This window comes from Diadema antillarum, unplaced genomic scaffold, assembly GCF_040938485.1.
Source record: "Diadema antillarum isolate AM-2024a unplaced genomic scaffold, OU_Dant_1.0 scf00000167, whole genome shotgun sequence".
NCBI classification, from domain to species: Eukaryota; Metazoa; Echinodermata; class Echinoidea; order Diadematoida; family Diadematidae; genus Diadema; species Diadema antillarum.
The window spans coordinates 2,672,523-2,687,301 of record NW_027271056.1 but is presented as its reverse complement, the minus strand read 5'-3'; the positions used below and the strand labels follow the sequence as shown (position 1 = coordinate 2,687,301).

Here is a 14,779-nt window from a genome sequence, read left to right as displayed (position 1 = left end):
GAGCAGTGTATATGTCAATACAATAATTTGAAAGCTAGAAATTGTGCTTTAAAATACATATATATATATTTTTTTTTTAACCTACTATGTACCTCATAACTATGATGCAGTTTTAATGAAGAAGATCACCAATAATATTAATCTAAACATAACTTTTTACGGAATCTGTAGAAAGAATTTTGTCTGTGATTGTTTGGAAGACATCGAAGCCAGCGTAAGCCCTTAGCACAAAATTACTGCTCCTTCCGAGTAAACATGGTCTAATAATCAATGTCTATTGTAGTTACAACATCTTTCCGTTTCCATCTATCTAATAAACTGACTTGAATTCAGCTAATTACAAGACATAATCTTCATTAAAAACATTTATAGATTGTATTTCATCATCTGAAATTCACTGTTGAAATTCCTGATTTGGAGGCACTTAAGCTAAGCTGTTTGTTTGAAGTCTAAATTAGTCGTAGGGGAAATATTCTATCTTGTGCCTCAGAAAGTACAATGAAGTATAAGAATGTTAACCATGATGGTAAGAAGATCTTCATCCATTGCTGTTATAATCCTTCAAGAAAAACAAATAAATACGACTTGACTTGTTTTCTATTATCGCCCTAATCATAATCGTGCTAAAAAAAAGTGGGGGCATCGAAACATTTATACATATCAATATGTCAAAAATTATCTATAAGTTTGCAAAAACTAGATCTTGTCAATCAGAGGTAGACTTCAGGCACACTTTTAGACAATATTGTTCCCAATTTCCTTTCTTCTTTGTGACTGCATCTCTCAAGGCCACCAATATGCGTTATACGTATAGCAACAGGTCCATTGTTGCGTCATAATCGAAACACTCTGCAATACTTGTGCCTATGCATATTGATTAACCCAGACCTGAAAAACTGTATACTAGTACACTGTATGATAGTCACACGGTGACAGTCAGCCATACTTATGGCTCGTATTGATTGCCTTTACAATGCACTTTCTCTGAGTAATGAACAAGAGGGATTCCTTTCATAACACCTCTAGCAAGAGAAGTGTCTCGCACGAGATAGGTAGATGAGATTTGATATTCTAACTATCCAGCTTCGTCCGCTAATCTTCTTTTAAAGTATACTGATGGAATTATTTCGGGAATAAATCAAGCTGCTCGAATCGAAGAAATGCTGTATAGCCTCATCATTTTACTCGGTTTCACTCTTCCATGTATTCATGCATGGGGAGCGGTAAGTTTTTTTTTAAATAAAAGTTTCTTGTCACAATGTAACCTGGTTTTAAAAAAATAATAATGAAAGCTATTGTTATATGTGTTTTGCTTATTTTTTTTCCGGTGTGTGCATTGTTTATGATGCTTTTGAGTGCTCTTTAAGTCTAAGGGGATTCGAAATTCTTGTATGGAGAGGTAGATTTGTCAGCAATGTTTTATATATAGAAATTGACATTAATTTCGATTCATTTCAGTATGATTCTACATCATAGTTGTTTTTCAAGATTAAAATAAGGTGACATTTTGTATATACAAATACTTATTTGGGCTTATGATAAGTCCTATTATTATTCATTCTTTCATATCAAGTATCAAGTATACAGTTAATGATAATACATAGATTCGTGATATCATAGATTCCATTTTTGACATTGAAAAAGACTTTGCATTCCAAGAGGATACCACTTTTACACACTACAAATTAAGTTCTTGATATTATCAATTTCACTCTTGGTATAGCTAATGTGGTATCACGAATTTTACTCCGTTAGTGATATTAACGAAGCAGATATCTCCTTTTATCTGAGTTTAGCTCTGAAGACTCGATTTCTAATATTGAAGAATGATCTTACAATCGCCATTAAAATTCTGTCACATGCACTTAGGAAATGTAACAATTACTGCGTTACGAAGGCCTGTCATATTTCAGGTCTTTACATATATATATATATATATATATATATATATATATATATATATACATACATATATATATTGTAGTTGCTCCGCGTATTGGCAGTACTAGAAATAGCAATAATAATGTCACAACAGAGGAATGCATGAAAAGCCAATCTTGATTCAATGAATAATCCGAATTTTCGAGGATCCTTCCTCTTCATCAGGGATGACAGGGATGACAGGGATATATATATACATACATATATATATATATATATATATATGTATTTTGATATATAATCACATGCATATGTGTATGTGTGTGTGTGTGTGTGTGTGCTCGCGCGTGTGTTGTTGGATGATGCTAAGCATCACTTAAAAAAATCACTTCTCGACATTCTGACATGTGTTACTGCTCAGTTGACAATATAACATGTTACTTTTTACATTTCCATTTTTTCGAAAGAAAGAGAAGGCCTTTTATTTTCATAACTGTGATATGGTTTTTTTTTAATACAGATGTTTATAAATGAGCAAATGAAGAATTACTGAATTGAAATGAATTTGATCTAATTTAACTCTTCCTGATATGTCACATTAAGGTGTCATACACATCCCTGGCTATATATAGTATTAAAATCATCAAAGTACTGCCATGTAAACAGAGAAACTTACTACATAGGTAAATGCAGTCTGGTAATCCGAAAACAGTGTAAAGTGATTTCTTTTTTTTTTTTTAAAGTGAAGTCATTATCAGGAGTGATACCTTTTGGTAACCGTGCTGCCTCTCATATAATCAGGATAGGGTAAACATCGAAAACCAGAAGATGTCAAAATTTGGCGAAAGTCTTTCCCTGCGGAGTTTAGTTCCTTTGATACACATTGCCGGGTCACGTTTGAATTATTTACCTAAAAACCTCTGGAAGACATTTTTCCGAAATTTCCGAAGCAGTTATGACGAAAGACACACTTATCACAAAATTAAACATGCGTATATAGTGCCATCAAAATTGGTTTTCCTCTATCTAACGTTTCAATTACTTTCAATATAGAAAAACCATTTTCGTTTGACCATTTGAATATTGACAAACTGTAGATTGATGACTGTTTTTCTAGAAGGTAGATTACTTAAGAATTCTTTTCGATGGTGTGCTACACTTACTTGATCATACATCTTTCATTCAAATTAAATTCATAATACTGAGTGCTTTCATCAATATTTCATTCTTATCATTAACATTTTGATGCTAAGTCTTAAGGCCGTGTCACACCTTTCCGGGCAAGCTACGCGGGCTTGTTGCGAGTAGGGATTTTCCAGCACGCAGGAGAATTTTCTGCGGGCGGACAAGAATGTTTGCGAGTTTTGCACTTGTGTCTTACCTGCTAGACTCGTGCTACTTACCTTCTACTTGCGTGTATTCCGTGTGACCTGCGTGAGAGCTTTGAAACCGATCCGTTTTCTGTTACGAGCGACTTACGGGTACCGAGAAGTACCTGCGTTGGAGTTGCCCGCAAGGTGCTGCCGGTAAGGGTCTCCTACTAGTGTTCTGCGTGTATCTCTGCGGGCGAACCCCCGCGACTCATTCGGAACAAGTTTTGAGCATGCTCAAGGCCTTTTCATACCGTATCTGGGGGAGTTTTGCGGGTTGACTTAAGGGGAAAAAAAAATTTACTACCCGGAGCTCTCCGCAGTTGGTCCGCACCTGGCAGTACCTATCTTGCCATAGTTGCCAGGAGGTGCGCACGCAAGTCCGATTTACCCGCAGCCAAGTTTTGAGCATGACCAAAACTTTTGCCCGCAGAGGTCCACGCAGAACGCCAGTAGGAGGCCCTTAGCGGCAGCACCTCGAAGACAACTCCCACACAGTTCTTCGCAGTCCCCGTATGCAGCCAAGATAATGACATTCTGTGGGACTTCTGCCATTCCTTCAGAGGAATTCTTTCACTGAGTTATCAGCCCCACGCGCCTGGCACGCAGGTCACACAGAATAACCGCAAGTAGAACTTAATTAGAGAGCGTCCAGCTTGTAAGACACGTGCACTGACTCGCTCAAATCCTTGTCCGCCCTCAGGAATTTCCGGTATGCTGGAAAATCTCTACACTCAACAAGCCCTCGTAACTTGCCCGGAAAGGTGTGACAGGGCCTAAACATAGATGCGGGTGAAAAGATTTACGTGCGCACCTCCGGGCGACCAAGGGTGAGATACGTGCTAGGTACTGTCATGTGCGGGTCATCTGGGGGACCTCCGGCTCCGGGTAGTAAAAATTGTTCTTCGCAAGGCGCACGCAAGGCTTGCCCGGAAAGGTGTGACACGGCCCGTAGATTTCGGTGGTCCAGAGATAGTTAATGCAATTGTTTGTTTTAGTCTTGCGCTCAAGGACCGGTGGGACCTCCCGGACCCCCAGGGCCACAGGGTGCTACCGGAGATGCGGGCCCGGGGGAACTCCTCGAGTATAACAACTGGAAACAGTGTGCCTGGTATTCTGCCAATGGGAACGACTACGATACAATCTACGTAAGTTTCTTGGTACACCAGTAATGTTACTAATGTTCATCGTTGTCCAATCCATACATTGGAATTATTTAAGGTTTTAAAGATACCTAACGTCATTTTGAGAACAAAAAAGATATTGCGCCGTAATTTGAAAACAATTATGTTTCTTCATTTTGTTACTCATTATCACATGTATTTTGCTAATTCGCGTTATTGCAAATATTACAAATATGTTCTGCTTATACATTGTATATAATTTTCTCTGTTTATTTGATGGAAATGAAAATAAATTTGAACTTGAACTTGAACTTGATTATTCATGCGATTTTGTCTGCTTCCATGATGTTTTTTTTTTTTTAATTGTTCTTCACTCTCATCAGTGAGAAAGAGGCTCTGCCGGTCAGGTAACCTAACCAATGGCTCTACTAGAATAACTGCATTTCCTTGTTTGTTTTGTTGGTTGTTTTGTTTTTTCTTTCTTCAGACGTGTACGTTTAATAAGAAAGAAAGCAGTTCGGCTTTATGGGTCTACTACGGAGGAAACATCCGTCTCTACGGCTGTACCGGTTGCTGCAAGCGATGGTACTTTACCTTCAACGACGACGAATGTTCTCCCACTCCCATTGACGGCGTAGTCTACCAGGAAAACACTTACTACATGAATCTTCACCGGCACAGGAGTATTCAAGGTAAGTTATTAATGTCCTATTTGTGTCGACTTGGAGGTAGATTTGGGTTGGTTTAAAGCTGTTTTAACAATTCAAGCTTGTGCAGCTCAGTGCCAGCAGTAAAATTCACAACAGAAAAAGTTCACTACGTACTACAAACCCAGAAATATCTCTGGCATGACATTTTTGCGGATTGAAGCGGACGGTCTCTTTCGCTGAATGAAGTTTTTACGAATTACTACTGGCATTCAATACATAATGTAGACCAGAAATTTCGCATGCATTTCAAGTTTTTGCGAATCTTGGCTTCTCTTGAAATTCGCGAAAATTTTTGTCTTCACAGTAGGTAAGAACCTAAAAGGATACTTTTCAAACATACAGACAATAACAATTACACTGAACACATATTGGGTCCCCTACGAAAAGATTAAAAGACATGAAGAGTAACAGTTATCACAACCAAGATATGCTTTACAAAATATTCAAAACCAATGAACACGATTACGCATGAACATTTAAAACATGTAAAGAAGACATCGATCGAACGTTTAATGAAAAGTGTACTTGGCTTAAAGGAACAAAGCGTAGCTAACGGACGTGAAATGGACTGAAAGCTCGCGCGTGTGTTGGTATGCCAGTGGGCTTTGACGTTGGACAGTCCAAGAAAACTAGGTCTTTACGTCCACACAGGCGAATTACTTTTGATATCATCTTATAAAAAAGACTTATGTTGTAAAGATTTACTTTTGAAAGAAAATATGAAACTATTGATATTTCAAATTTGCTCAAATCAGTCGATAGGACTACGGGAGACCATTATTTGCATATTTTTTCACCCATGTCAAATGATAGGCTACTGTCACAACGTGGCTGCAGGCAGCGTGGACGTGAAGTTCATGGTCGGGGACTGCTCCGGGTACGGGGACTACGACGCCTACACGGGATGGAACAGCGCCTCAAGGATCATCATCAAGGAAGTCCCAGCATCTAACTACTGAGGGGTGACACAAGGAAACCAAAACAAGAACACAAAACAAATAAAGACTGAACCTTTCCCAGCATTGTTAATAAACTCTTTCTTCCGCATTTATTCCCAGGCCAGCGATATATAAATTTTCATCATCATGATAATGTCTCCTCCGCTTACATTATAAAATACGCCGTACCGATGAAAAAAAAAAACAATCTTAGAAAGATCCGAAGATCAAACATTTTTGATAATTGCATCCGAACATGGAACACGAATCATTGTTAAAAAGTCATTGATATTTCATCCTTACATATAATTTGTGTCTGTTTGACAGTGCGTACATTCCTGATATTTCTTGTTACCATACGGATCCCACGTGCTATGATTGGGTGTAAAATTGATTCTGTACAAGACAAAGAAGACTTTTTTTTTGTGGGGGGGGGGGGGGGCATACTTGTCGACTGCTCATTCAATGGCATTCGCCAAGTACCATCGTTGTATGCTTCGATATTGATGTCGAGCAGTGTTGGATAGCCATTGAGGACGTCACCAACCATGTGTACGTGATGTTATAGGCTCAACATTTAAAAACGCAGTTTCCTCATGCGCTTTATATTCATATCTTGGCTTTGACCATAACAGTTATTGCCGGAGTGATTTATGAACAAAATGTAAATTTGCGTGAACTGGTGAATTGGTTCGACATGTTCCATAGAATAATAGTGTGTTTTACTCTTAAGATATCGTTCTATTCTCCAACGGCCTTCTTTTTGCAGTTTATAGAGCAAATTTACGCTATAGAGTGTCGTATTCCCCCCCCCCCAAAAAAAAAAAATTGATGTAGACAAAATACCTGCAAATTGGTTAGATTTGCAAGCCATTTTTTTTTTTTTTTGGGGGGGGGGGGAGGGGCTCAATACTAGCATATGTACAACGTAAGTCAAACTTGTCACGAATGACAACTTACGCCAACGCACACCAAAAATTTCAACAGAGTTGGTCACACGTTAGTTTTGCTCCCTGTAGTGTGACAGGGTCTTTATTTTAACTGAACAAGGTAAAAAATATCAAATTACCCCATTAACAAGATAGCGATATGCATTCGTTGTGGATATTCAGAAGTAAGAATATCAGCCGTGCTGTCGTTTATTCGATAATGTGTCCAACGTTATACAAGCTGCGGCTAATAAGCAGGAAAAATGGCAGTTTCAATATTCAAAGATTCAAACGGTTTTTTATTTGTTTATTCTTTTCTTCTGTACACAGATATTACATATTTTTAGAATCGAGATGTTTATGATGAAGAAGAAAAAGCAAAGAAAAAGAAAAAGAAATGTCAGAAATGTGTAAAGAGTAAGGTACGTGTGGTGGTGACTTTTTAAAGGTCAGAATGCGTCAAAGAGGAAAACTTTTCGAAATAAAGAAATCTGGATGTTAAATGACATTAAATATTTTATCTGTTGGACTGAGTTTAAGAAAATGTTCGCGAAATAATCAATAATTTAAGTTCTGAGCCCAAACGTGATGTGCTGAGGATTCAGTTTTAGTCGTTTCTCTTCTCGATTCCGAAATATTCTTAGGTTTCTCTCATTGTTAAAGGAGTGAAAATTCAGCGATTGATATAAGTACGACTTAATTGCACAGTTTGATTGGTTGAACAGGTGGTAACAAGTTAGTGATATATTATTAGATTCATGTGTAAATATGCCAAGCTCTTTCCAGCGTGTGTTTTAGTGTAAGTTTCAAAGAGACTCCTTTTGAAGAAAACAAAGAAAAGTTTGTACGTACATGTATACGAAGATGTGACGTCATTTCCAATACTGGAGATTAAATCGATAAACTATTATTGTGATTTCCTCATGGCTTTCCTATCATTTCTATATTGCGTTGCTCAACCATCATCTGTTTTTGCCAAAGTACAATGTAATATTTAGGTTATTATAACGTATTGAAAAGTTTTTAAAGTTGAAGTGAGTCATATGGCTTCAAAAAAAATAGATAAGTCAGAGTTTGAGAGAAATTATAAATAGACGACTTCCTATCATATGTGTAGGTTTTTAGATCAGAACATTCAACCGAAGAAAATAACCGATGATTCAAAGAAGTCTAATATTGCTGAAGAACTTTACTGATACGACAATGTTGCTATTCTTAGTGAAAGAAAATATTCAAAGGACTAACCTTGCAACAGTAATCTTAATGATGAGAGACATTTGTGAGATGGAAATGATAGAGACAAGACCACCAAATCCAAGCAAGAATTAACCCAAGACCACCCGATCATTATGCGCTCCCTCGTGGAGATTAATATATTTCATAACAATGTAAAAAATAATGTTCGATTTGTTTATGATTAAATATTGTGGTCTGATTTGATGACAGTATTGTTTGGGGCAAATTAATTTTGATAGGGTTCAATTTCCCTTTTTAACACAAGAACAACAACAACAACAACAACAACAAGTCACAACTGTGGATGCCGTCCCTTTTTTATCGGTACATATTTCCGTTCCTGACAGACTGAGATGGTGCAAATCCTCTGATCGAGCGACCCGAAGCCCTTCTTCCGCCAGGAGAAAAAGTTCAGAGGCTGGACTATACAAAACTCATGAACTTAGATCGCCCTCTGATTGGCCTTCACAAAAGTCACCGTTTCTTGGGTATTTGATGCAATCACTGGAAATTCGGTTTATCACACACATCTGTTGAAGGTAACGGACCTTTATTCGTTCTTAGCGTAGATCTTGAATATGATAAAAGACGAAATGGTGGTATAAGTTTCGAAAATATCATGGTTGCTCTGGCATTACGCTCGCCGTTCGCCACACGTGACGTGTGCATGGTTTTTGAAGGGCTCCGTAGATTTGAAAGCTATGGCGCCCTCACTTTTATATTTACGATGCCAATGCATTGTCGATGACAAGGGTCTTTCTTTTAGATCGTATTATTTCTCGGTTATTTGCGTCAAGGGGGAAACGCATCTATGGGTTTGCATGCCATGCGGTTTCAAATCAATGGACTTCAAAACAATCAAAGAAAGATACAGACAATGTTACATTTGCAAACACGAGATGAAACAAAAATTCTACATGTACAGATAAGTATGTGATTCGCGCTGTGGCTGCCACGATGAAATTGACATCGCAAGTGATAATACAGTTGTACATTTCGTAAAGAAATGTACACGGACAGTGACTTCAAGCTATGCTAACTACCATCTGAAATACACTGAAGGAAACAACAACGAGAAAAGGGGATTTACTCATGACGATACTCTAATCTGCACTCATGCATGGCCCTACTTTCAAATGTAGTGTAGGGTATTGAATTGCATTAGTCTTTATTGCATACGCACTATATATTTTTTTCCAACAGAGCCCCTGCCAAATAGTTGTAAATTTTGCTAATGAATACTGAAGGTTAAGTTTAATTGAATTTGCATATAGGGCCAACATAGCGCTTATACGAATAAAAGATTCAAATCACACAAATTTCAATGCTGCATAATACAATGATAGCAACTTTGTCTTTACTTTGTCTAACAAGTAAGCAACAAAAATCATAGCTTGTAAATTTTGTGAATTTCTCTAGGAGATAATGGCATCTCAAGATCTGTCAAGGACTCCGTGTATGAAAATCTCGTCATCATGACGTCAGAAGGAAAAGACTATAACAAGAACAAGAACAAAACCAGGGGTGGTACTGGCAGGAAAAACAAATCAATTGAGAAGAGGCATAAGAAAGAAAAGGAAACAAAAGCGAGTGATCTACAATTATTTTTTTCTTTTTCTTTTTAAAGATTGTCAAGGCATGATGGAAAACAAAAGTAGGATGACAAAAGTAATTTAGAGGCATAAGTTAAGTCAATTCGACAGGTTTCCAGAGACAAAATAACCAGGCTGGCCCCTGGTAAGTACCTTGACGCCGTTACAGCTCTCTGCTCTTTCTCGTGAAATTACTACCGGACAATTGGGCCTTTGACAGAGACTACCATTGACTGTAAGGGTCATGAGGGGAAAATTCCCCCCCCCCCCCCATCACGTATCCACGAGTAACTAGACGCAACCATCGCCATTTTATTTCCCTCTGGTGTTCAACTTGGAAAACTTTTACGATTACGACACGAACTTGCACACTTACCTGGAAGCCTGCTTTATCGCATAAATTGATAAGGGATTTCAGATGACAAAATCGGAGAAGAATAAGAACAGTGTCACTCGAAAAAGCAATATTCAGCCGTCCAGGAGGCCGGATACTTTATCATGCACACATTACTACTTTAAGTCGGCCGGTGAGTAAATTGTCTATCTGTATATATATAAGTAATAGTACGATCATGGCGGAAATAAAAAGCAAGCTCTCATGATATAACATTCAATAATCTCCTCTAGATATTTACCCGATGATAATCTCCATGGGATTTTTCCCCCCTTGGGATCGGGGAAGAGGGAATAGAACTTACATTGTGATATGAAATTCCTCGTTACTTTTTTGGTCATCTCATCACATTCGGACCTTTGTGAGGGCATTGCTGATGTGGTCTCGGAGCACATAAGAAGCATATACGCATAGCGTGTTCATGCCCTCTGTTCATTATCCGTGTTTTGAGTATAATTAAGATTGTCAGATTCACATCTTGCTGTTTTAGCCCTTGCCAATATATGAAACGCAAATTCTTTTTTTAAGTATAAAATGAAACATAAATTTTCATTATTTGCAAACATTACGATTACGTTCCAGTGTAAAATGTGGACATAGTGAGTAAGAACACATGATTATGATTAAAAGAATGAGGGAAACAGCCTCAAAGGATGGATGATTTGGTGGTTTTTTTTTCATTTGAGTCACTCGCTGACATAATAGAATCGTTTCTGGAGTGATAGGGCATACTTGCATATGTACTACTTAGTAAGTGTCCACATCAAAACTTCAAGAGTTTATCATAATCACGTACTATCCTTTCCTCTTCTTTATTAACTTGTCTTCTTCTCTTCTTCATTTTCCTCATTTACACACCCTCCTGATCTTTTTTCTTTTTTTTTTTTTGCTTTTACGCGTACTCCCGAGTTCCATCATTTTCACTCAAATAGCTCTATACCGTAAGAATGTAATAAAAAGGAATGTCATTACCTGTGTAAGCATTATTACGTGTGCTTCATGAGACGAAAATACGACTGCAGCAGAAATTATGAAATATTTGTTTTAAGGAATGGAATGTTGTCTGTCTCTTCCTTTGTTTATTAGTTTCTTGGAAGTAAATTGAGGCAAATCATAACACATAAAGAAACAGAAGGTTATCCATTAGGCGCGTGTGAGGTAATGATAGTGAACACAGTGTTCTTGTCATACTTACACTATTGCATCATAAGCTTCATGTTTTCTTTTATCCGTAAGATGATATCACATGCAACGCCTAAGATCGTAAAGTATCAACGCAAAATATAATTTTTATGTATAAATCTCGGCAGATCACTATGGACCAATCAGGAAGAATCGGCAGCGCGGTGGGTCCTGTGAACTGTCTGCACCACATGGATGTTTTCAAGATCAAGGATGAACTGAATCTTCTGAAACAGAATGATGGTACGGTGTTCGAGCCTATTTTTAGGGCCGTAGCCGCAAGGATGAACGAAATAAACCGCAATTTGGAAAACCAACTTCAAATAATTGACAAACAGGAGAATGATATCAGTCAAATCATCAAAGGTGTTTTTCAGCAATATAGAAACAGCGTATCTAAAGCATGCGCAGAAGAGAAAAGGAAAATACAGGCGATAAAAGCAGGGGTAACGAGGGAACAGAATAGTGTGAAGAACTTTGTGAAGGAAACAGAAAACCAATTAGCAGGAAAACTTGACAACAATCAGCTGGATCATCTTTTTCGCAAAACTGACACTTACAGACGGAATAGTGTGCAGATCGCCAAAAAGTATGCGGAAATTTGTGTCCAAGATGTCACGGTACAAATAAAGCAGCTTGCTGCGTTTCAACTCTCTGAGAATCAGTGGCGTATCTAGGGGGGGGGGGGGCAAGGGGGGCACGTGCCCCGGGCGCCACTCCTTGGGGGCGCAAAAAACGAAAAAAAAAAGAAGAAGAAAAAGAAAAAAAAAGAAGAAGAAGAAAAAAGAAAAAAGAAAAGAAGAGAAAAAAAAAACTCGCCCGTAAGGGGGAGGGGGGGGGGGGGCAGAAAACCAAATCAAACAAGATAAAAACAAAACATGATGATGACGTGGACAAAATGACAATGTTTATTGTATTCACACAAAACTTCCATGTTCTGTCAGCTGAAATACAAAAAATTTCGGCTCGCTCGCTGCGTTTGCTCGCCAAAATTTATATAAATAAAGAAGGTAAGAACAAAACGTGATGATGACGCGGACAAAATGACAATGTCTATTGTGTTCACACATGTCATTTTATATTTAGCAAGCAAAATGTTTCACGGAGCAGCGGCTGCAATTTCTTTCGTTCTGAAGCGATCGCCAATTGGATAAAAAAATGCGCCAACGGTTTCAAACATACGGGGGGGGGGGAGGGGGCGCAAAAAAAAAATCAAGCAAGATAAGAACAAAACGTAATGATGACGAGGAAATATGCTAATTTCGGCTCACTCGCTCGTACAATTTATTTAGAGTATTTTTTTTTCAAGTCCACAGTTTGTTGGTATAAATCGTTATCTATAAGGCCGTCACTATTATCTTGATTAGGATTGTAATATTAAATAAGCAAAAAATGACAAGAATTCAATGTTTTGTAAGCTGAAATACGAAAATTTTCGGCTCGCTCGCTACGCTCGCTCGCCAAAATTTATCAAAAAAAGAAAAGAAAAGAAGAAGATAAGAACAAAACGTGACGATGACGCGCACAAAATGACAATGTCTATTGTGTTCATACATGTCATTTTATATCAAGCAGGAAAATGTTACACGGAGCAGCGGCTGCAATTTCATTTGTTCTGAAGCAATCGCCGATTGGATCAAGAGAGGACGCCAACGGTTTCGAACATATGGGGGGGGGGCAAAAAAAAACAAATCAAAAAAGATAAGAACAAAACGTAATGATGACGCGGAAATATGCAAATTTCGGCTCACTCGCTCGTACTAATTTAGACTACTAGTATTCAAGTCCTCAGTTTGTTGGTATAAATCGTTATCTATAAGGTCGTCACTATATCTTGATTAGAATTGTAAGATTTAATAAGCAAAAAATGACAAGAATTCCATGTTTTGTAAGCTGAAATACAAAAAATTTTCGGCTCGCTCGCTGCGCTCGCTCGCTAAAATTTATCAAAAAAGAAAAGAAAAAAGAGATAAGAACAAACGTGATGATGACGTGGAAATATACAAATTTCGGCTAACTCGCGCGTACTAATTTAGAGTACTTTTGAAATTCCTCATGCAGTTTGTTGGTATAAATCGTTATCTATAAGGCCGTCACTATATCTTGATTGGAATTGTAAGATTTGATTAGCAAAAAATGACAAGAATTCCATGTTTTGTAAGCTGAAATACCAAAGTTTTCGGCTCGCTCGCTGCGCTCGCTCGCCAAAATTTATCAAAATTCATTACATGTAAATCACCCTCAAAAGACCCCTTTAAAGTGCTTGTAAAAGCATATCATGTAGACTTTGTTTAAAGTCCCTACCGGGATGGAGTCGGGGTTGAACACTTTTTCAGAAATTAGGGGCGCAATTTTCGCGCTTGCCCCGGGCGCCGTTTTCCCTAGATACACCACTGCTGAGAATATTAGGAAGTTATTCATGATTTCATCTCGGCACGTTCAGCCCCTCAAACCTTTCGTGAATGAGCCTGTTTCGCCAACTCTGCCAAGACTAGGTGTGACTTCACAATCAGAAGCTCTTTCTCCACGCCCACCGCCTCCCTCTCTGACCGGAGTATCTTTCACCCTTCTAGACTGCCGACCACGCCCTCCGAACGTGAGACGTCGGAGATACTCGGCATCAGTCGACAGACTTGGAACGAACTACGCCAGTCTACCAGAGCTAACCACCTGTTCAACAGAAACCAAAGACAAATCTGCAGGACACTTTTCATGCACGCCGCGGCTCAAATTGTCCCCTGGTCATGATTGTTCCAGTGCTACTATTGAAAATCCTGTTGGGGTTGATGTTTGCGAGGATGGTACATTCGTAGTTGTTAATGGGGGAGAGTTGTCATTGTTAGCCAAAAACAGACTGATCAAGAAATTTCCTTTATGCCCTTCTGATGAAGCGACAGCATGCGGATTTATGGATGTTACAGTTTTGCCAAACAATGACATAATTGTAAGCGACTCAGTTAGAAACCGGCTGTTGAGGGTTCCCGAAGATGGGGAAAATTTCGAAATCTTCCTCGAGATGGGTGATGTGGTCCCATATGGTATTACAAATGCAGATGGGTTTCTCTTCGTTGTAGACGGGCAGGCTGGATGTGTGTGGAAAATTAGCATTGAGGAAAAGAACTACGTAAGGGAGATCAATCTTCCACGAGACAAAAGTAGGCTCATCACAGCAAGGTACATCGACGTCAACGCCAGAAGAGACCTGCTTGTTACGGATCCCGTCACTGCCCGTGATTCGTGCTGTTCATTACATTGACCATGATGGTATGACGATCAAGCGATGCAGAGAGTTCCCAAAGAACATCTTCCCTGCTGGCATATGTTGGCTCGATGAAACCAAGTTTGTTGTAGCTGTTCGGAGCGATACTCGGCACTATCTTCGCTTGAACGACGTCCAGAACGACGAAATCAACGTGTAATTCG

General features: G+C 38.6%; 1 protein-coding gene across 1 annotated transcript; it reads left to right on the top strand.

Moving 5' to 3' along the window:
• Positions 1-520: 520 nt before the first annotated feature.
• LOC139722608 (collagen triple helix repeat-containing protein 1-like) lies at positions 521-6,044 on the top strand. The gene is made up of 4 exons (XM_071633909.1): positions 521-526; positions 4,250-4,399; positions 4,863-5,067; positions 5,899-6,044. The coding sequence occupies exons 1-4, from the start codon at positions 521-523 to the stop codon at positions 6,042-6,044; spliced, it is 507 nt and encodes a 168-aa protein (XP_071490010.1).
• Positions 6,045-14,779: the final 8,735 nt, after the last annotated feature.

What these genes read in the sequence shown, in the direction of transcription:
- LOC139722608 (XM_071633909.1), top strand. An exon ending in ACGACTACGATACAATCTAC is followed by an intron (nt 4,400 to 4,862) that starts GTAAGTTTCTTG and finishes TTCTTTCTTCAG; the next exon opens with ACGTGTACGTTTAATAAGAA. An exon ending in CCGGCACAGGAGTATTCAAG is followed by an intron (nt 5,068 to 5,898) that starts GTAAGTTATTAA and finishes GTCAAATGATAG; the next exon opens with GCTACTGTCACAACGTGGCT.